At 34.7% G+C, this 21,973-nt stretch overlaps 1 protein-coding gene across 4 annotated transcripts in view; it reads right to left on the bottom strand.

The window, feature by feature from the left end:
* LOC574767 (cytoplasmic FMR1-interacting protein 2) overlaps positions 1 to 18,882 on the bottom strand; it is a 40,906-nt gene extending 22,024 nt beyond the window's left edge. The window contains exons 1-6 of one of the 4 annotated variants that reach the window (XM_011664685.2): positions 18,607 to 18,882; positions 16,843 to 17,141; positions 15,202 to 15,279; positions 6,313 to 6,414; positions 2,111 to 2,292; positions 878 to 1,103 (exon numbers count right to left, since the gene is read on the bottom strand). In XM_011664685.2, coding sequence (XP_011662987.2) covers positions 878 to 1,103; positions 2,111 to 2,292; positions 6,313 to 6,414; positions 15,202 to 15,279; positions 16,843 to 17,100 — 846 coding nt within the window. In that variant the 5' untranslated portion in view covers positions 17,101 to 17,141; positions 18,607 to 18,882. The remainder of the gene's footprint in view (positions 1 to 877; positions 1,104 to 2,110; positions 2,293 to 6,312; positions 6,415 to 15,201; positions 15,280 to 16,842; positions 17,142 to 18,606) is intronic. The other 3 variants (XM_030999891.1, XM_030999890.1, XM_030999893.1) reach the window with 3 other exon arrangements.
* Between the last annotated feature and the right edge of the window lie 3,091 nt (positions 18,883 to 21,973).

The raw sequence follows: 21,973 nt of genomic DNA, 5'->3' as shown, positions 1-21,973 counted from the left end.
TACCTTAATTGGATTAAACAACAATTTTAGAATTTTTACAATCATTCTTCTATTCTAAGTGGCCAAAGTGTCCAAGACGAACCTTACCTTGACAAGCAGATGCTTCTCTGCAGGCAAGACATACTGCTGATTCTCAAGGAGACCAACCTTACCTTGACAAGTAGATGCTTCTCTGCAGGCAAGACATACATGTACTGCTGATTCTCAAAGAGACAAACCTTACCTTGACAAGCAGATGCTTATCTGCAGGCAAGACATACTGCTGATTCCCAAAGAGACAAACCTTACCTTGACAAGCAGATGCTTCTCTGCAGGTAAGACATACTGCTGATTCTCAAAGAGACAAACCTTACCTTGACAAGCAGATGCTTCTCTGCAGGCAAGACATACTGCTGATTCTCAAAGAGACAAACCCTTACCTTGACAAGCAGATGCTTCTCTGCAGGTAAGACATACTGCTGATTCTCAAAGAGACAAACCTTACCTTGACAAGCAGATGCTTCTCTGCAGGCAAGACATACTGCTGATTCTCAAAGAGACAAACCCTTTTCTTGACAAGCAGATGCTTTTCTGCAGGCAAGACATACTGCTGATTCTCAAAGAGACAAACCTTACCTTGACAAGCAGATGCTTCTCTGCAGGCAAGACATACTGCTGATTCTCAAAGAGACAAACCCTTTTCTTGACAAGCAGATGCTTCTCTGCAGGCAAGACATGCTGATGATTCTCAAAAAGACAAACCTTACCTTGACAAGCAGATGCTTCTCTGCAGGCAAGACATACTGCTGATTCTCAAAGAGACAAACCCTTTTCTTGACAAGCAGATGCTTCTCTGCAGGCAAGACATGCTGATGATTCTCAAAGACACAAACCTCACCTTGACAAGCAGATGCTTCTCTGCAGGCAAGACATACTGCTGATTCTCAAAGAGCTTGACGCAGAGATTAACGACGTCTGCAATCATCTCCTCATAACCTTCAATCTTGAGCAGAGTAGCCTTGAGGGTGTTAGTGATGGACTGATTGGTGGCCAGGAACATGGTCATCTTCTGCGACTCCTGGACTGCAGCCATGTCGATCGCTGACCTCAAGAAGTTGGCGTCCCTAGAACAATGGAAACATTGATAGGTTAGCTACAGCCCCTTAGACCACACAGCCTCTGACACCAACAACCCACAAGGTCGATGAGACCGATACACCACAGGATTGAAATTTCTGACTCAGAGACCTTCTGATAACTTTTATTGAAGGTTCTACTGGGATGTCCTGGATGGATTTACCAAATTAACAATTAAGACTTAAAAAAAACTATGATTATGGGTCCATAGAGTTGGAAAATCATTTATTTCACCAATCTATCATTTCTTTTTAGTTTAAAAATACAATAACAGAATTCTATATAGAGAGAAAGATAAACATTCAGCCAAAACAAGAAAAAGAAGCAGACTACATGGTCGGTCATGTATGTATCATGGTTATATGTTGTATCATTACAGACTACATTTGAAAATCAAATAAGGAATATGGAGGATTTCCTGTTCATAATAGAGATTTTTTTTTTGCAATTTATTGTGCATCCTAGCTAGTAGATTGAATGCACATGTACATGTAAAGGGACATTCTGCAATATGGATAAATGTAACCAGAATGAGAAATTTATGAGCTTTGTATTTGTTTCCATCCCAAGTCTGAGGTGTTTTGGCAAATGAATAACAGGACACATCGTTCTTGTTTAACAATTTTCTTTTGAACTTTCTTAAACTATGACAGACACAATCTGATTTAAATCTTTCTGGTCAAGTATCACATTTGAAACACAATACAGTTCAAGTTCAACCATTACACTGCCACAAGCCATTCAAACTGCCAATATTTTGAAACATACACAAAGAAAAACTTGTGTTTTTATTTGGAAAGCAAAGAGGGTTAAAAACTTGTGAAATAATATTTCAGAGAACAATTGTATAATGATAAAAAACACACACCATGACTGACAATTCTTTTCATGAAATGCTCTATTTGAAAGGGCCTATGTACATATATTAGACAACTTTAAACGTAAAGTGAGAAATAACCCCATTTTATTCCTTATCCAGACTCTGTAGACCCACCTATTGTAAGCTGAGTTGTCATTCCTAACACTGGCTTTGCTATCCTTCAAGGCGTCCAGTACAGCAAACATGTTCATAAGCCGACCTAAGGTCAGGAGGTAAGACTCAGACACAAAGTCATTTCTCCTCTCAATGTGACATAAACGCTTGAAGTCTTCACTGAACTCGTTAATTGCTCTCTCCTACAAGAAAATGGTTAGAGAAACAACAAAGTTATTTATAATTATTCATTTACTATTAGAAAGCATTGATAGACGTAAAGGGATTGACTGAACTTGATAATTGCTCTCTCATACATGTACAAGAAAATGTTTAGAAAAACAAAAAAGTTATAATCATTCATTCACTCTTAGAATATATTAATAGATGTAAAGGGACTGCCAAGAAGTGTGACAAATGGGGATATTGTGTTGTTTCTTTCAATGATGACATCATCTCTTCAAGTCTTTACAGAACTCATTAATAGCTCTCTCCTACAAGGAAATGTTAAAGGTAAAGACCAGTTATGGTCATGCGATTGCATTGTGAAAGAAACGTTGTGGAATCGATCAGAAAAGGTTGATCATCTAGCATCTAGCATCTGCAAGGTTCTGGAATCATCAAAATGATAATAAGTTTGGCCCATTCTTTGTAAAGTTACAAGCACTATACACAGAAAGATGTATATGGGACTACCCTATATCTCTCACAGACCATGAGAGAAACAAATTTACCAAATATATGAATTAGTAGGCGATTTCCCGGCAAATTTGTTATTATCATGTAATAGTCAAAACATATTCTTTCACATGATTGGTAATGAGAGCTTCCATTTCATTTTTTGAAATTGGGGCGTTTCCAATACTGGTCTTTACCTTTAAGTAAGACAATGTTTACATACTCCATAAACATTCATACACAAATGGCTTGATAGGGAATGGTAAGAAATAAAAATTACAAGGAAATATTCTTTGGTTAATATCAATATAACATGTACATGTTTCTCTTTAAGTCTTCAGACAACTCTCTAATATCTCTTTCCTACAAAGAAATGTTTATAGAGGCAAATGTATTATTTTGATCTTATGATGCATATACATGTATTAATGGTATTAAAGGAACATTCAAAGATTAGAAATACATGGAAAGTGTTATAATACTGTCTTAATTGTCACCCTTGAAGTGACATTATCACTAAGTCTTCACAGACTTCATTATTTTTTCTGTCCTACAAGGAAATGTTTGGAGACGCAATGCTGTTATAATGTGTTGTATTCATTCATTAATGTTTTAATACAATGCCCAGAATTTGTTATTAAATGGGAAGATGTTGTTGTTTCTGTCAGTTAACTCTATAGACCCCGGCCCCTCTTGGGTATGAGAGTACAACAACAAGAAACATATTTACAAGTACACATACAATCAAAGTGCAAGCACAAAGTAGATCCATTGTATAAACAAAATTAAAAACATTACAAGACAAGTCATTCTGGCATAGGTAATATATTGTTCATTAACCCCAAATCTGCAACCTACCGGTACATGTATACTGCTATTATGCACTGTTAGGTACATGTATGCAGTATTTTACTCCAGTTATGTTCACAAACTCTAATAATACTTTTATCATGCTCCTATTTATACAAATTTAAAGTGAACATATGGGTCATTTATTCATATATGTAGGCCTATACACCCTCTAATTTCAAACTTTAATGAAATGGACATTTGTGCATTGCATTCATCAAATCTCTATCACTCTGCTAGAGGATGTCACACGTCACTTTAACGCTAGTTTGGGGGTATTTCATTACACAGATCGCCCCTTTATTTCCTGATGTCCGTCAACCCTTATTTCCTATTGCTGGGCCTTGCCAGGATGTTGGGCTTTTTTTATGTGTATTTTGGCTCTCGTGCATGGGAGTCAATTTGAGCTGCAAAAGGAGGTAAATCCAATAGTTCAAGTTCAAGTTCATTTAATTCAAAACCGCACAAAACATAATATAATCTTGTGACAGAGGCTACATATCACATACGTACAACATGTCTTTTTGACATGTACATTTACATATACGTCCCAATGGCTACAACTTCATGTACGATCATGTATAATTAGCCTTTCACACAACCTCATAGTCTGATTTCTACTTATAATGTTCCAGGAGATTTTTTGAATGTTTGCCCTTCAGACCATATTCACCAATACATGTACCAGTACATATATTTTCATTCCTGACAAACTTCACTGTATGAACTAATACAGTATATTGTCTATTTGGAGACGGAAGGTCATTTTTAAACTTTGTATAAAAATGTATGACTTAACAGCCTTCTTGCTTCAAGCAGGTATGGCCAGCAAAGGCTGGTCATTAAGTATATCCTGAAACAGTGTATAATGATTGGTCAAATACAATTGACAATTAATGGACGATATTGATAATAAAGATTTACTTACAGTGTATTGGACCTGATTTTGATTGAATGGGAGATATGTCCTTTTTGAATCGCGATTCTCATGTAATTGGAAAAGTGTTAAGTACTGTAAGCAAATCCTGAAATTTCTAACTCCCAGGAATCCCAAATTTCAATGTAGACATACACAGAACACATCTGTAGAGGGATCTATTACAGGGTGAAAATCTCTGTTACAGAATGAAAATGTTTATCAGCTATAATTCACATAATATTGTTGTTCAGAGCCAGAAGGGCATTGACATTACTTTAACACTGATTTAATGTCCTTCTGTCTGTCAAAAGACAATATATACATACTTGTAGGAAAGCTTGCCATCAAACAAATCAATGGCTACCCTTATCTATATAGGCATGTACAATGTAGATCACTTGTCTGCAGCATAAATCTTAGAAATAAATGACGTCCTCTGTGACTACAATGCTTGGAACATATCTTATTTACAATGTATACAAAAATATTCAAGTACCAAAAGAGCTGGGATAAGTGGGATAATGTTTGTACATAAAGGATTTGAAATCCACATGTTATAAAATTATTAAATCTGAATGTTCATGTCTGAAAGTTAGTTCCGATGTCTGAGCTAAACTTGTGCCAACGATTACAAATATATTACTAAGTAAAGACAGCTACATTAAAGGCATTAAATCAAAATCATAATATTTTTGCCCTATTAAATGATCAATTGAAAGGAAAGGGAAGGAAATGTAATATCAAGGTGGTTGTTACTTGAGGAAGTCAAATGAAAATAAAATCCAACCAAACACGTCATTTTTCTTGAACTCTTTGATACAACAATTAATTGCAACTTGCAAGCCTTATGAACTTTGTACCCTGCTTTAACCATGGACCCTATGCTTTTACTATCAACAGCACGTGTCGTGATTCTTTCTATCCAATCAATATTTACCCAGTCCGTTGGGTATAGTGAATATCAATTATGCGGGAGATTGTATGGCTCGTGTGTGGATGAGGAAGTAGCAATATTAGAAAGAAATTGATTTTACAAAATGAGATACGAGAAAGGTAGGAATTACATTATATGAAAGACAGGAAATAAATTTATAATACAACAATGATAAAATTTCATAATTTTGGATAGGCGAAATGCAAATTTTATACAGATGTTTTGTTTCACTATTAGAAATTCGAAAGAAAAATGGGGATCCTCTTACAAAAATGTATGAATAAACCTTCCATTACAAAATATTAACACCCAACAATGCCAATATTTATACCTGCATTTTTTTTCATCGAAACTGATTGCTTTTAAAGAAACCTCAAGGCTTACAAATAAAGAATTCGTGATATTTGAGATAAGAATAATACAAGTGTCAAATTACATGTACAAACAACTGAATTAGTTTCGGTACACAACTGATTCAGCAAAAAACATAGATTGTATTTTACCAAGATAATTTGACATTTACATGTACATGTAGCCTAGTTACATGAACGTGCAGACATGGTGTATTTGCTTTTCTTATCATTATTTATTCAGGTGATACAAATAATATTTAGAGTAGCTAGTTTCTACATGAACCCCGTTTTAATCAAGAAAACTTATTTTCATTTCATACACAATTTATTGCAGTATGTATGTATGTATGTAAGTGGACTGGGTGTTTAATTTTTTGTTAAAGGGGAACTTAACATTGAAAAATTCATGTAAATATACTACATTGGAGGGGGATAGGAAGATGGGCCACTTCCCCAGAAAACCATTATAAAATTGGATCAGTAAGTTTACCTGAAAATGCATGAAGGCACTAAGCTTGGCGATCTCTGGTTTCATGATCTCAACGAAGGTTTCTTTGATTTCTCGCCTGTTCTCCTGAAGATTTGATTTGATCTAAAAGAAATAAATCATGAAAACATATTTGTGTGAATAACTTGAATCCAGCACATCAATGAAGACTACAATAATGATACATGGACTAATCACTGCAATTATGATAACGAACATTGAGTGTTGTTAAGTGTTATTAAGAGTACATATTTCTATCATCTGAATGGCAGATCCATGGGGGTCAACAGGGCACATGCATGCCCCCGGCAAAGTAGTAAACCCAATGGCACGAATTCACAAAGGTAGTATAAATTTAACCCATGGTTTAAACCCTCATTTTATACCCATGTTCTAAAATTTGAGCAAAAATAAGCGGGACACAGTCAGATGTCCAATATTAGATGCGCGCAAGGAAAGGTACGCTTATTTTGCGCTAATTTTTAAACCATGGGTTATGTAAATGAGGGTTTAAGTCCTTTGTGATATTTTGTGTGCAACCCTCCTCCCTTCCACAAGCAAACACTTTTGGCCAAAAAGGCACCTTAAATTTAATAGTTTTTTTTAATTGTCATAGATTTTGAACTTATGCACCCCCCCTCCCCCCTCCCCCCCCCCCCCCCCCATTAACAAAAATACACCCTGGATTTGCCACTGCTTATTTATCACCGTCATTATTTTCACTGTTAATGAAATCATGACTGTTCTGAGGTATGAGGTGATAATTATCCAAGATGTACATGTACATGTATAGGATATAATTTGGTCTCATATTTTTACACTTTCCTTGTAACCACATGATGTGATATCAATATCCAAAGTTACATTGTATAAGAAGCTGTATACAGTATAGTATTAATGACTGCTTTGAGAGAAATAGAACTATTTCTCGAATATTAAAGCAGTCATTAATACTTTTATATGCCAAAAAAAAAAAAAAAAAAAAAAAACTTTTGTCGAAGATGGGATTCGAACTCTTGCGTACAAAAGGTGATGAAAGTACAGTCAGCGTCTCAAACCGCTCGGCCAGCGCGCTATGTCACCATGCCCAGTAGTTTTCTTCAATATATACATTAAAATGAATTGAAAACGGCTTCGCGTGGTCGATGCTTCGCGGCTGCTCCATTAAACGGGCCCTTCTTTTACTTTTGCAATGCATATTGGCACGAACTTAGATCAAGATCTATCGGCAGATGTTGTTTTTTTGTTTTTGGAAGTTTATTTTCGTCTTCATGTCAACAATGCAAGATAAAATTGTCGGTAAGATCGATCGAGATTCAATTGTATTGAAATTACCGACCAATTCTTCGCACACGTACGGTATCCTCGATCGCTCAGACCATTTTTTAACATGTAAACCTATGGGGTAACCATGGAGACTGACCTATTTTCCCAATAACCATGGTTATTGGGATTTTGAACTGTTTTTTAACCATGGTTACCGGGAATTTTCGGGAACAGTTAAAGTTTATGAATGCAATTTCGACCAATCAGATTGCTGGATTACTTAAGTGAGGTATATAATATATAATACGTATTTAGAAATTTATTATCTAAAAAGGAAACATTATCTAAAAAAGCAGTACTATTCACTATATTATAGCAAAAACTTAAATGTCAAAGGCAATTTTTTTTCTCACTTAACCTTCACATTTCACCGGAAGAAAAAAAAAAAACTATATTGCATAATATTTTTCCTTAAAATTTCGAATACTAATTTAACTTCCATTGGACATTTGGCATCAATTATCATGTAGTGAGTGTTGAAACTTTGAACTTTGATGTACTTTGACCAGAATCCCTTTCACCATGTTACTGCAAATGGCTGACACAACCTTTAAGGAGGCAGAAAATGCTTTAAAGATCTCTCATTTTCCCTCCTACATGTAACCTCCCCACAGGATATCATAAAATACATTGGATCAGGATGACTATGTTTCTTTTCAATCTATTTTGATAACCATGAGGAAATAATAAGGAAACCTGTTGAATGATTTCAAGGTTTATAACAAAGGAAGGGAAACATAATAATGTCTAGGAGGAAATTGTAGGGATTAATGTCATTCTATCCCTGAACTAAAGCCATTTAAAAAGAACATGCATTGTTGGAATAATCATATACACGTCTAGTACATGATGTTACATCCCTTCTCACAAACTAAACTTTATTTATTTTCTATTTCAAAGTGTATGCCTTGAAAGTCCACCTTCCTCTCCCTTCTCATCTTCTTATTTCCACCTTCCTTACATTCTTATCATATAATCATAGTGTTTCTTCTCTACATGTATTCTCCTGCCGGTAAGCTCCTATTACAAATCATCTGTTTGGAGCCAGAAGGGTGTTAACCACCCTCTGGCTTCAAACAGACAAAAGATGTGGTCCATTACTTACAATTCAACGATGCCACAAGCAACAAAACTTTGGCCAAATAAATTAAAAGGATATTGAATTTCGATGCAAAATCAAATTTTATCATTAATTACATCAAATTATTAAATCAGGCAGTTGCCAGTTAGTAATTTCCAACTCATTCTTTTTAAAGCAAAGAACAGATAGAGAAAGACTTTATTTCACTTCTAATGGCTAGAGGAGCATGGTTGATTTAATCTCCTTCATAAGGCCCAAGAAACCTGTGCCTGCCAAAATCTGTTTAACAAAGAATAAAACGACTGTTTATTAAATGGGATATCCTTATCTATTTTCATTTAATGCATTTATTTTTGAGAATCATCTGGGTACTAAAAGACGTCAATTTCTAGTTGAAGTCTTGAAGACACCCTACATGTACATTGTTATCTTAAATCCAAAACGTTTAATGAACAGCCTTTTTAATTTTTAATTACGACACCCAATTTTACACCCACAGCTGATGGCTTCTGTACACTTTTCGGTTTGAATTTTTCTTTTTTAAACTAGGACAACTCAAGGCAAGTAAGGCTGAGTAAACCAATGCCTTGATTCATTGGCAGTCAATGTGAACTTGAATGACTAATTAAACACATCAACATGACTGCCATGTGCTGGAGATACAGTATGCAAACTCAAGGCTCGGGGTTCACACTCTATACGAGTTGATTAGTGATGTATTAATTGTTAAGACAGGCAAATCATCTATGAGTCACGCTGATGTCTTGTTAGATCAATCTTGATTCTATAATGAGCTCTGTTTTGTCTTAGTATGTCTCCTGTGTCTGCTAATTATGATTTGAAATTCACATGAATGAACGATAATTCTAAAAAATACTGGAATGTTAACAAAAATGCCCAATTAGCCCAATTATCCAATGTTCCTTAATAAATCAATAAAGGAGGGTTGGATCACATGATGGCAATCATGACAGCATTATGCATCACAAAATTGTGGCAATTTTATAACTAAGGCAAATATTCAGCCCGATTATGATCACCTATTACTACAAATACAATTTAGTATTAAAATCACTCAAAAGAACACACAAGAACACCCCTATTCCTGCATTTGAGGAAAGATCCCGTAAGAGTTATGATTCCATTCAACGTCTGTTCATGTCATCTCAAATAAAAATCATCAAAACAACAACATTATTATTTAAGGTAAGTTTACAGCAAAGTTTACATTCCAAAAATAACCTGTGGGCCCAATTCTAGCAAACTGCACCCGAATACAATCAGCTGGCCCCTCCATAACTCCTATAATAGCATGGATCACTAGCCAAGAGTAGAAAGAGACAAACAATGACAAATGGTAGCGGAGGAATGGCTTTAGAAAACTGTGGTTGATCTAGACTTTAAATAGTCAGATTACAAGAGAACAAGCTTTTTCACTTTGCCCTTTAAACTGCGGATTACCTATTGAGGCTATTGACTGTAGGCAGTGGCAAAATATCAGGGCAAATGTTTAGTTCGGCAGTAACAATTTTCACCGAGTGCAGCCCACGCCCACTTTATTTTCATTTCCACATCCATGCATACCTTATTTGTGGCAATGGTTCACAATACAGTATCATTCTAATGTACAGACTGTTTGTACACATCTATATATAGTCATCTACTGGTGAATGCAAACAGTGTGAATACATGCATGAACAATGCACTGGGATACATAAAATATATGGATAAGGGCAGTTTTGTTGTTTTCTTTTATAGGCCTAATCTTTTTGACAAGTACATGTAGGCCTTACAATGTAGTTACAAATATATACCGGTAGACCCCTCTTTTCACAAATATATTTTTTCAAATATAATAAATAATCTGTTTAGAGAAGGCATTAATTGATATTATTTAAACATATGTATCTGGCTCTGAACAGAGGAAAAATGAAATAACAATGTTCAGCATCATTCCTAGCCTAGTGGGAAAAGATCACCTTACAGGTGTCCCTAGATTCATCCTGTTTTTACAACATCCACTTGTTTACCTTACATTAATACACAATGCCTCTACTTTCACAAACTTGTTACAATTTCATTTAACAGTACCCTAAATATATTGTGGAGAGGAATCGAGAGGATACCAAGAAAGTCAATTCATGTACCGGTAGTTATATATTTTGACTGACATCACAATAAACTTGTCTTAAGGTACATTTCAGTTTCAGCAGCAAGACAGGGACTTCTAACTTTAAAAGCAAGGGGGTAATTTGATCTCGTTAGTATTCATTATTCCCACCCACAAAAAGGTTCCATCTTGGTTTCATATCCAAGTTCAAGAGAATGAAAGGAGAGTTCACCATATCTTGGCATTGTAATTACCATGCATACTTTAGCCATGGAAGTATCATATTATTGTGTGTATTCATTGAGTGTGTAAATTGTATGAAATTCATTACCAGATACAATGTGGTAAGTTTAAGAGCCATTATAGGTAGGGAAAATTGTATGAACTCCTTATCATTGAAACATTAATCTATTTTAATCTACACATATAATTCAGGAGGATTCCTAATTTCGAACTCAGTTATTACATGAAGAGACTGGCTAAGCATGCATTTTAGGACACTTTTGTTAAAAAATTGCTTAATGTAAAAAAATTAGTTGCAATTTATAGTCACATCCATAAAAGAACTTCGTTCAAAAAAGAACTGTTACACAAGATTTACTCTTAAATGACATTAGGCCTACATTTCTACAAAATACTTCTTAATCTTTATGAAACTCAATCATCTGCCTGAATTGTTTGTGATATGGTATCTGCAGTATAGGACATTCCATAGGTATTTTAAAAGCATACCAAGAGTTCAAATGCTATTATAATATAAGGTGCATTCACACTGCAATCAAAAACTGTCATTTTTTCTCACATTCCAGAGTTATGTCAGATGTTGCTAGGCAACCAACGATAAACACAAATAGGAACCCCATTTCTGGAGTATTAAAATGTTCGAGCTCAAAACACCAGTAAACTATTTCAATTTTTGGTCACGTGACTCTTCTCGCTTCCGTGCTAATGCATATATAGAGCAATAACAAGTGGTGCATGTGTACAACGCACATGCACGCAAACACACAACAACAAAACAGAATATGCAAACACCAAGGCAATGGTTTTTATGGGATTTTCCAACAGTATAAAATCTATACCAGTAAATGGAAGTTTTTAAAATAAATATTGATGATTTGAAGAAAAAAAATCAGCAATGTAAATGGGCTTGTTGTTAATAACAATGCTTGTTTAGGGGTCGTTATCTGCCTACGCCATGATTGCCCTCCTACACCAAACTTCCTCTATTAAAAACCATCACAGCCTAGTTACCTACACTCAGGAATTTGACATACCCTGTTCATGACCAGACATGGCTCATAACAACCATCAAGTCCTAATTGTGACAACAGTGCAAATTGTGACTATGGTATAATTTCCAGAATACATTGATAGCTTTTAGTATTAATAATATTTACCATGACTTGTATGATTTACAGTATACTGGAGTAAAGTACAATGATATACTCCTACACTAACATTTAAAAAATGAAAAAAGTTCACAGAATATGTTCAACCTTTCCCAGGACTCAACCTCTCCTAGCCCCTTCCTTCCTGGCAAACTTGGGAGTGAAAATTCAACTGAAGTACATAAATACTGTATGTATCAGCGAATAAATCATAAAGGAATATAATTACTGTTCAGACTAAGAACAGAGGATAGATTCGTCAATCTTTTCTATCAATAAATGACGGTGAATTATTTTAATTACAAATCACAATAAGGCATTGAGACTTGATGTTCCATAAAATTGGAATGGGTGTTTGTTTGTCAGTATGGTTGAATTTGAAACATCATATTACACAGCAGGGTAAGCATGGCATTGGGATCGAGACCTGGTGGTATGAATAAGGACAAACATTTTGAAAAGTACTTTGGCATAAGCCATAGAATGTTTTCTCAACAATAATGCAGAATCTTTTCATTTAACAAATGTTTACATGTAGATGTATGTTCTGCGATAGAGGAGATTATTTAAAATAGACTAAAAACAGAATAGAGAACTTGTTTGTCAAAACAAATTTTAAAATGCTGTTGCTATTTAAAACGCTACATGTACATGTATTGTATGACAAACCAATACTGTGTTGAAAACTTTTAAACTTCTTCATAACATTTCTGTTTTATTCAAGGACCTAATATTGATTGAGGAAAAAAAACGATACACCTTTCATTTCTTTTAAGAGTTATTCTAGATGGAATAATGAAGAGAAAGTATGAACAAGGCCATCCAAAGCTATTTTTGAAATACATGTATGCGCTCGGCACTCTTTCTTTCTTTCTTTTTGGCGCTTGAGGCAGATTAAAGTTAATCCTCCCACAAAGAAGGAAAGTATGAACAAGGTCATCCAAACCCCACTTGAACATGTACAAGGAAAGAGGAAAGTTTTTAACCTTATAATTAAATTTACTTTCAGATGTACTGTCTTTACATCTACATACATGTACATGTATTCAATTCAATTCAATTCAGAACTTTATTTCAGACTCATCTACACAAGGCAGAGGTCCATAAAACATATGTTACATAGATATATATGTATTCACTACTTTATTTCTATCTTGTTTTTCATTTTTTGTTCTGGAGACAGATTAAAGTAAATCCTCTTCCAAACAGGGAAAGTATGAACAAGGTCATCAATTATCAGCATTCCTGGCATGGTAGGGCACAGTGGAGGTCAGTTTCAAGTTTCCTCAGGGTCCCAAAGGAAGCCAGGAAAAGAGGTCTTTCATGTCAAAAGAGGGGGAGGGTTTGCAAGTGACAGAACAGGTTTTACATAACTCAGAAATGCACTGATAATGGGGTAACCTCGGTGCAATAGTGTATATTTGAATTAAAGGTGCAATAACTGCTACAAAAGAGCTCAACTATTCATTTGAGTGCTATAACGTTATACACTTACATTAAAGGTGAGTGTAGTGTGCATGTACTTTTTGTGCTTTGTGTCACAAAAAAAAAATTGTTAAGAGTGACATACAGTACATGTATAAACGTATGTCGTTTATCTTTTGGCATTGATACAGTTATATTGGTTACTCTGAAATACACTGAGCAAAACTTTGACACGAGTTGTATTCATCAGGAACAACAAATGACAATGCTTATGTTTTGATTACATGGCCAGATGCTGTTAAGTATTTTTCAAGTTCTATTTGACTAATACTTCACTTTTGGGGAAAAAAACATCTGTTAGGAATATTAAGGCTATGTATGTACCTACATGTACATAATAACTGAAATGAAAGTAAATAAGTCAAATTTATTTTGGCAGCCTACCAATGATATATATGGGTTAGTAATTGTTTTTCCTAATCAGAAACACAAACAATGCTCTTTACTGATTTGTTATTTGAGACAAGCCATTGGCAATACTTTATAGTAATAATCATGTGGCACTAAATATGAAATGTATATCGAGAGAATATGAATATTGCTCTTGTGAAAACATGTGAACTTCAATATGTAGACAAGATTTTCAGGATAAGATTAGAGATCAAATTCATGTGCGTGGTGAAGTGGGGCCCCATATCATGTGTGAGGCTTTACATAATGTATTTTTACAAACTGAACTTTTTTCTCATTTCAAGTCAGGAAATGAAATAATTTGCACTCCCACCCTTTCCAGCATGCCATAGGCAAAGAAATTTCTTGTTTTTCATCTTTAAACGGAGGCAGGTACCTTGCATTAATGGTTAATTTTGTTCCAATGCAAATGGGTTTTGTTTACGCCGATTCCACGATGAAACAAGCACTTTAAGTCAAAACATACTAGCTCTTGAAAGTTCTTCTTATTTTTATTCTGTTTTCTAACTGTTTAAAAAGCGTTTGGTGGCCCGAGTGTTATTGTTCATAGCTTTATGTAGATCACCTCCTGCTTTTACATCTCATATTTGAATTCTAAATGTACATGTACATCAATAAAGCTACCTTATACAGCATCATCCCTTTTCTTGTAATACACATTATTACTTTACAAAATCTAGTAAAACTAACAATCCAAATCTAAGATGGAGATATTACTATACCACCTTTAATTTTTTTTAAAGAGCTAAATCTATGGGGACTGTAAGCCACTGCAATAGTAATATTTCCTACGAGCCACAGTACTGAAGGAAATAGTGATATTACAGTCACCTCGACCCCATATAGATTGAATTAAAGTCTCTCAAGTGTGTACAGTGTTACATATATTAGGACATTCTGCGCAATGTGTTTCTCATCCATTCCTCTCCTATGTTTGTTTGACATATCCATTGATTGATACAGTAGTAGTGATACCAAAAGAGCCATTAATCGACGGTCACATTTTAATAGAGACTATCAATTTCAGGACACAGAATTGCCAAACAGTTAATGTACTCAATAAAGTTTTATGAATCCATATTTCTTACCGAAGGCACTGCTCTGGCACAACTCCTCCATGTATACAACATGACTGCATGCTCTTCTCCTTCCTTTAGGATGTTGTTCTGTGGAAAAACAGGAAAGTTGCAGATTTAAATATTCATGAACATCTACATGTACATACACATTGTTTATCACATTGTTTTATCCTTTACAATAATAATGATGCAGGAACATGAATGATAAAGATTTCAAATGGTACATAGACAACAAATAAAAAATGCATTGTGATGTAGATAAATTTGTGAATTACATCATGAATTTCTGCACAGTTCATATACATGTATGTAGATGAAGGCTAAATTGCATGAAGAAATATAATAATAATAATAAATTATATTTCTATAGCGCATTATACAAGGTATGTCTCTATGCCCTTTACATTGTACAGTATTACAAGCTTTGCAATATCGTTATTATCGCCCATTTCTTAAATTTTGAAATTATGTTTTATCATACATAAACTCATATTTAAAGAAGACATGCCCTGTGATCCTATGTATCTCAAGTAGGAACGTATTGGTTTAAAATTGAACATTTAGGATAGCATACACACTGTGTATATATGTGCATGTTTGAATGCCTAATTGCATCTACTCTAGCAAGGTCAAGATGTTTGATTAGGTTTTGAAACTTTGGTAAGAGCACTTTCTGAAAGTAAAAGAAGAAAACTTATTCACAATAAATAATCAATAATTTACTTACAAAATGTACCCATGTCACTATCTCATGAAATACCTTTAATACAACCTATGCTAAACAATACGCTATACAGATACATTTAAAATACCGGTAGTATGGGGTCACATACAGTGTAGGGACATTAACAAAGGACAAAATGTAATATGCAATTTATAATTATAAATGCCCTATTTTTCACATTTCAATATCAAAGAGCGACGCTGTACTGGCAATTTCTGCCTACAGGCACAACAAGGTACACTTACAAATAATTTGTTTCTAAACTATATGTACAGATGTGTAAATAATCATTCATGTATCATGAATGGAATAGCCTTGTAGTCTATAAAGGTCCACTGTGTTCAACTGAAGAAAGGCACAATGCTACATGTTTGACCTTCGGTTTACGATCAATAATATGAATACTAACTAGCGGGTCAGCTGAGTTGTTATGAACTCTCACTGTAGAGTCTGTACATCGTACTTTTTGGTTGGAACTTTTAAAAAAGTTGCCAACATAAAGCACATATCTACCACTGATGCTCACAAATGGAGACATGATATCAGATAATATTCAATTACACTGTAGAGTGTAGAAAGGACTGTAACCAAGATCTACACAGCTTTGGCTGTACTATCTATGATGAATGGAAATAATAAATGGGACATCAGTGCAGCTGCAACAGACAGGCTTAGGAATTACATGTACAGTAGTTGTAAGAATTAGCAATATATTCAATGAGACATCACCGATCAAAGTTGAGTTTCCTCACTTTTTTATGTGGCAAAATTATGCATGTGATCATTCAAGCTTTTATTTGTCGAAAATCATAGAGCACTTGCTAATGAAATAAAAATACAGCAGAGTTCAGAATGAACCAAAATAATGAAATAAAAGCATAGGCCTACATTTTGGGATCAAGTTATGAAAGTGGTGTAATTCTTACCATTTCCGAGTGCACTGTGGCTTCCTCCATAAACTTGGCAATACCTGTAATGAAAGCAGTCCTGTCACTGAAGTTAGTGTCAAAGTTCGCATGGTAGGTCAAGGCTATCGTCTTGGCCTCGATCATGGGCTGAGGGTCAGGGGTCGGCAGGTCACCTAAGAGTTCCACATTGGACATAGCCTCCTCCAGGGGTACAATGGGAGAACCCTGGCCAGGACCAGGTCCAGGACCATCCCCTTTTACTGGTCCAGCTGACATTATGCCGGTGATTAAGTTTTAGCTCGATCCAAGAGTCTGTTCTGAAAAAGAGAAATAAATCATAATTTACATGTATGATCTTGTCTGTCGTTCTTGGGCTAAAAATTTAAGCAGACCACTTATTTCATACAAAGTTAATAAAACATTAAATCAAACTTTTCTGTGATTTATGTTTTAACAAAAATGTGAAAAGTCAAATTTTTCAAGAGAGGCCATTAAATTCTTTGTTAATTTTTTTGTTTTGTTTTAAAAGTTCAGTTCAGAGCTATGGCATTAGTTCATGAATCTGAATATATTACTATGGTGTAAATAGGAAAAATTATCAACATCTTCCTTTGTGAGTGGGCCTTGTGATCATGCAATCAGTTAGATTTACATGTAAATTCTATGTTTGCAACCTGAATTACAATTACAAGTAATGTCTTATTACATTTATAAAGCCCCTTTTCAATAGATACAAAGTACACAAACATGAAATACAAACAGACAAAAAGAGAGAACATTTCATACAAAGCTTACGTGAATTACTAACGGAGAGGATATTAAAACAGGTTAGAAAATATGTGTTTCAGACACATTCACACTGTGAAGTATGGCCATTCTTAAGCACAGGGGGTAAGGACTAAGGAGTGCCAGATTTTTGGGGCACTATTACCTACAGTACATGTATCCGTTTACTGGTTCGAGGGACGGTAAGTATTTACTACTAGCTGATCATGTATACATGGATGTGTGCAAATGGAGTAGATGACCTATGCATGCTGGGGCCTGATCATTGAGACACAGTTTGTCAGTGGGAGTTCAGGTCTTATTAAGTATGATACAATTATTAATGCGTAGCCAGTGAAGATCAGTGATGAGAGGCAAGACAAGTTTTGGTTTACAATGAATGAGCCTTGCTGCTTTATTTTGGATGAGTTGAAGAGAGTTTAAGCAATATACCATAAATTTTTTAATTATAATAATCTTGACGAAACAAAACAAGAGATCTTACAACTGCATGAGAAGAATTTTTATCTATGAACTTCCTTATTCTACAGAGGGTAAGTAAGTGGAAATTAACAGATTTTGCTACATTTGAAACATGACCTGACATATTCATATGCTTGTCAAAGGTAACACCTAAAATGAAAACAGATGGTGAAAGTAAAATGATGGTATGATACTATGATCGTCAATACTAAGGTCTTGCAATAATAATTAAGTGCAGTTACTGAGTTTAGCATATAATTTTTAGCATGTTACTTTATTATTTAGCTTTTATAATGATGCCACATGCACCTGATAACAAGCAAAATACTATACATAGGCCTATAACACTGAAATATATAGCAGTGCTACGTAACTAAAAACAAAATAAAAATTCATTTTGTTCGATGTTAAAGCCATCAATCAAGATGATTCTAGGTGGGTCGACCAGCGGCTACATGATGGCTATGCAGGCAGCTGCTGCTAGCTCGATCTGTATTGCAACACAACGTACGCTACGGGACAGCGCCAACCTACCTGTTGAATTCCAGTGCAGTCAGTGGATCGTGCAACTGCAACTCTTCAAACAAATTAACTCAAATAAACCACTGCAAAACAATCATGACAAGCGTAGATAATGCCTCCAAATGTTGATATATATCTCAAAGACTCTCTCACCTGTCCTCAGAACCTGTGAAAGTAGTCCTAAAAGGAAGTAATATGCTCTATTCTTTCCACTGCCAAAAGATTCACCTCGGGGATTTCCCTCCGTCTTCACCAGCTAGCTCGCACTGTCTTCTCATAGCTATAGCGCATGGAAATGCAATCAATGCTTGTTGCACTGTGTATACTGTGTTGAGTTTCCTATGCCGATTTGATCAAAACATTTTTGTGAAATGGGCGTTGCACTTGTGACGGAGCTAGCCCTTGTGTACAACCGGTATCCAAATCATAATAAATCGCAAATCAAGCCAATAACTTTGAGAGAGGTGGAGGACTGTTGGAACAGGTCATTGCATAGAGTTAGAGATATATCCTTTGATATATATATCTATGGATTATGTAAACACTTTTAATGAAAAAATTGAATAAATTGGGAGAAAGGAAATAAAAGGGTAATCCAATGCAGGAAAAGAATTAGGGCTATAATGATGAAAAGGAGAGGAGAGGGGAAAAGGAAAGAATGCTTTAGCATAAAATCCGGAAGAACATTCTGTAGAGAGAAGCATGTTTATAAGAAAACTAATTTAAGAAGAGGCTGTAACAAAACATAACCCTCCCCACCCCCATACGTCTCTCTCTCTCTCTCTCTCTCTCTCTCTCTCTCTCTCTCTCTCTCTCTCTCTCTCTCTCTCTCTCCCTCCCTCCCTCTCTCTCTCTCTCTCTCCCTCTCTCCCCCTCTCGATCCTTCCTTTTTCTCTCTCTCTCTTTCTCTTCCCCTCTCTCTCTTCCCCTCTCTCTCTCTTCCCCCCTCTCTCTCTCTCTTTCTACCCTTTCCCCTTTCTGTCGCTAACATTTCCATTTCAATGTAAATTGTAGACTAACACGCCTTCATAATGATAGCCACGATAGCTTGTATTTATGTCTTACTTCATAGATTGACAACTTACTGGGACAAGCTTTTGAAGGTGGCGCTGTTGTATTTAGTACAGATTCCGACAACGTTTAGGAAAACTTGGTATAACAGACACTTATTACTCGAATGGTTTATTATAATGACTTTTTAATGATGATTACCAACCTTTCCGATTCAGGCCGATTCGATATTTAAAAACATAATATCGTTCTATTTCGATTCAATTTTCTCCCATAAAGGCTCCCCTTTAGGGTGTATGGGCGGCAGACAGAGGGGATTAGAAAATGCTAATTCAGCGCAAATAATTTGTATGATATGCTCTTTAAAATCATCGCAGAATTGAAATGCACCTGTATTTGTCATTTATGTGGCACCAATGGAACAATAACTAGACTTTACATTAGGCCCTTTAAAAAGCCCCTTTTATTTTATTTTTTTTCCTCCTTCTTTCTTTTTGTCATTCTTTTTTTCTTTCTGTTCTTTTTCTCTGAATTCCTAATTTTTTCTTTTTGTCATTCCGTTTTTCCATTTTTAAAATTTTTTTCTTTCTTTTTTTCATTATTTCTTTCTTTCTTTCTAGTTTTTCTTCCCCTTTAAACAAAGCAGGAGGGTGCATTAATGTCTTCAAGGGGCACAAGAAAAGAGATTAATGCACACAATGTGCAGTTGAACTTGAACCAAAAGTTTGAAACATCCACTAGTAAGGTACGTGCCCCTTTTGCTTTGTTTGTCTTTCTTATCTTCCTTCTGTTTTCCTTTCATCACATGGTGGATCATATTTCTTTTGTTTGCTGCTCCTTCTCATAATAAAAATAAAAGAAATATGGCCGCCAGTCGTCAAGGTCCTCGATCAAGTGGCTGAATCGCTTACATTATCTTGCCCGAATGAACTTCCAATGTCCCCACCGACTTACTGGCTGACCATAACTTATCGCTAACATATTGATATATATCTATATTCCACATCAAGGGCGAGCAAAGTTTTTGTTTGTTATGTATCCATTTTAGTTTTATCGAGGAGATGAGTAGAAGGTGTCTAATCGATTTCTTTGATTTAATTTCGGTTTTAAGTTCCCTGTAGCCGCCCTCTACCTTCTTCGTTAGTTTGGCATTTTGTTATATCATTCTTACAAATATTTGAATTGAAAGGATTCAAATTCATAAATTCAAACAAATATTTTCGATTTATTATTATTATTCCACACATGCCAAACTATATACTGAAACATTGTAAAAAGCAAGGAAAACACTCTACTAAACTTTAATCAGAACAGAGAGAGATCTTTATTGACAAGAAACAAAACAAACATATAATCAAAAGGGGTATAAATGAATTGACCCTGATTTTTTTCTTAACAGAAAAGATGAAAACACAGGCATGTTAATCATGTAATTTACATCAGATTCTTTATACATGTATATTATGTACATGAATACGATAACACAGAAGCACAATAACGTCATTCAATGCCAGTTGAAACACGGTTGTGCACACAAAAATATATTACTGATATTATTATGAAAAAAACTAAAACTAAGTAAAACTAAAGATAATCACACAAATAAATACCTCTGTCTGTATACAAGTATCATAAATCATCTCGAAAACTTTTAAAACTGAAATAAGTCTTTTATTGCCAGAATATATACATTTTAAAGCGATTTGTTATATTATGTATCAAACTTTTCAATAAAATGAAACATGAATACATTACATTTTTATGTTACACAGAATCGTGAACAAACACGCTTTTCACACAACAAGCACACAAAATAGCATTTTTTTTTTCATGAAAATTACATAAAAATATATTTTATAGATTTTAATAATTCAATGAAAGCATAAAAATCGTTACATTCATTTATTCATTTATTTATTCATTCAAGTGAAACTCTTTGTTTGTAATGAACCATGTTATTACATACACGTCTTAAAATATTAACAGATCAAACTAGTTGTATACTATTATTGATTATATAGACCAAATGGAACTATAATTAAGCCTAGTGAAAAAAGGGTCAAGAGTAAATTCTTGAACTAACAAGGTTTATATCTGAGAAGATAATACAGACGTTTACATAAAAAGTTAGGATTATACGAAGAAGTAACGATAGCATGTCCTTTACCAAGTTACCATTGTTTCTTACAGGAATGCTCAATAAATTGAGATTTCAGGTAAGCTTAATCAATCCTAATGATGTACATGAGCATCATACAAGGCAAATAGACAGTGGATGTTTACGTGTGCCTAGATTTCACACTGATTGTTATAAGTGTAGCCCAATTGTTTCTTCCATATTTGAATGGAATAAGCTAGATAATTCATT

Source organism: Strongylocentrotus purpuratus, unplaced genomic scaffold (genome assembly GCF_000002235.5).
Source record: "Strongylocentrotus purpuratus isolate Spur 01 unplaced genomic scaffold, Spur_5.0 spur5_scaffold_6, whole genome shotgun sequence".
Taxonomy (NCBI): Eukaryota; Metazoa; Echinodermata; class Echinoidea; order Camarodonta; family Strongylocentrotidae; genus Strongylocentrotus; species Strongylocentrotus purpuratus.
Note: the sequence above shows the minus strand (reverse complement) of the source record. Positions and strands in the feature narration are given on the sequence as shown.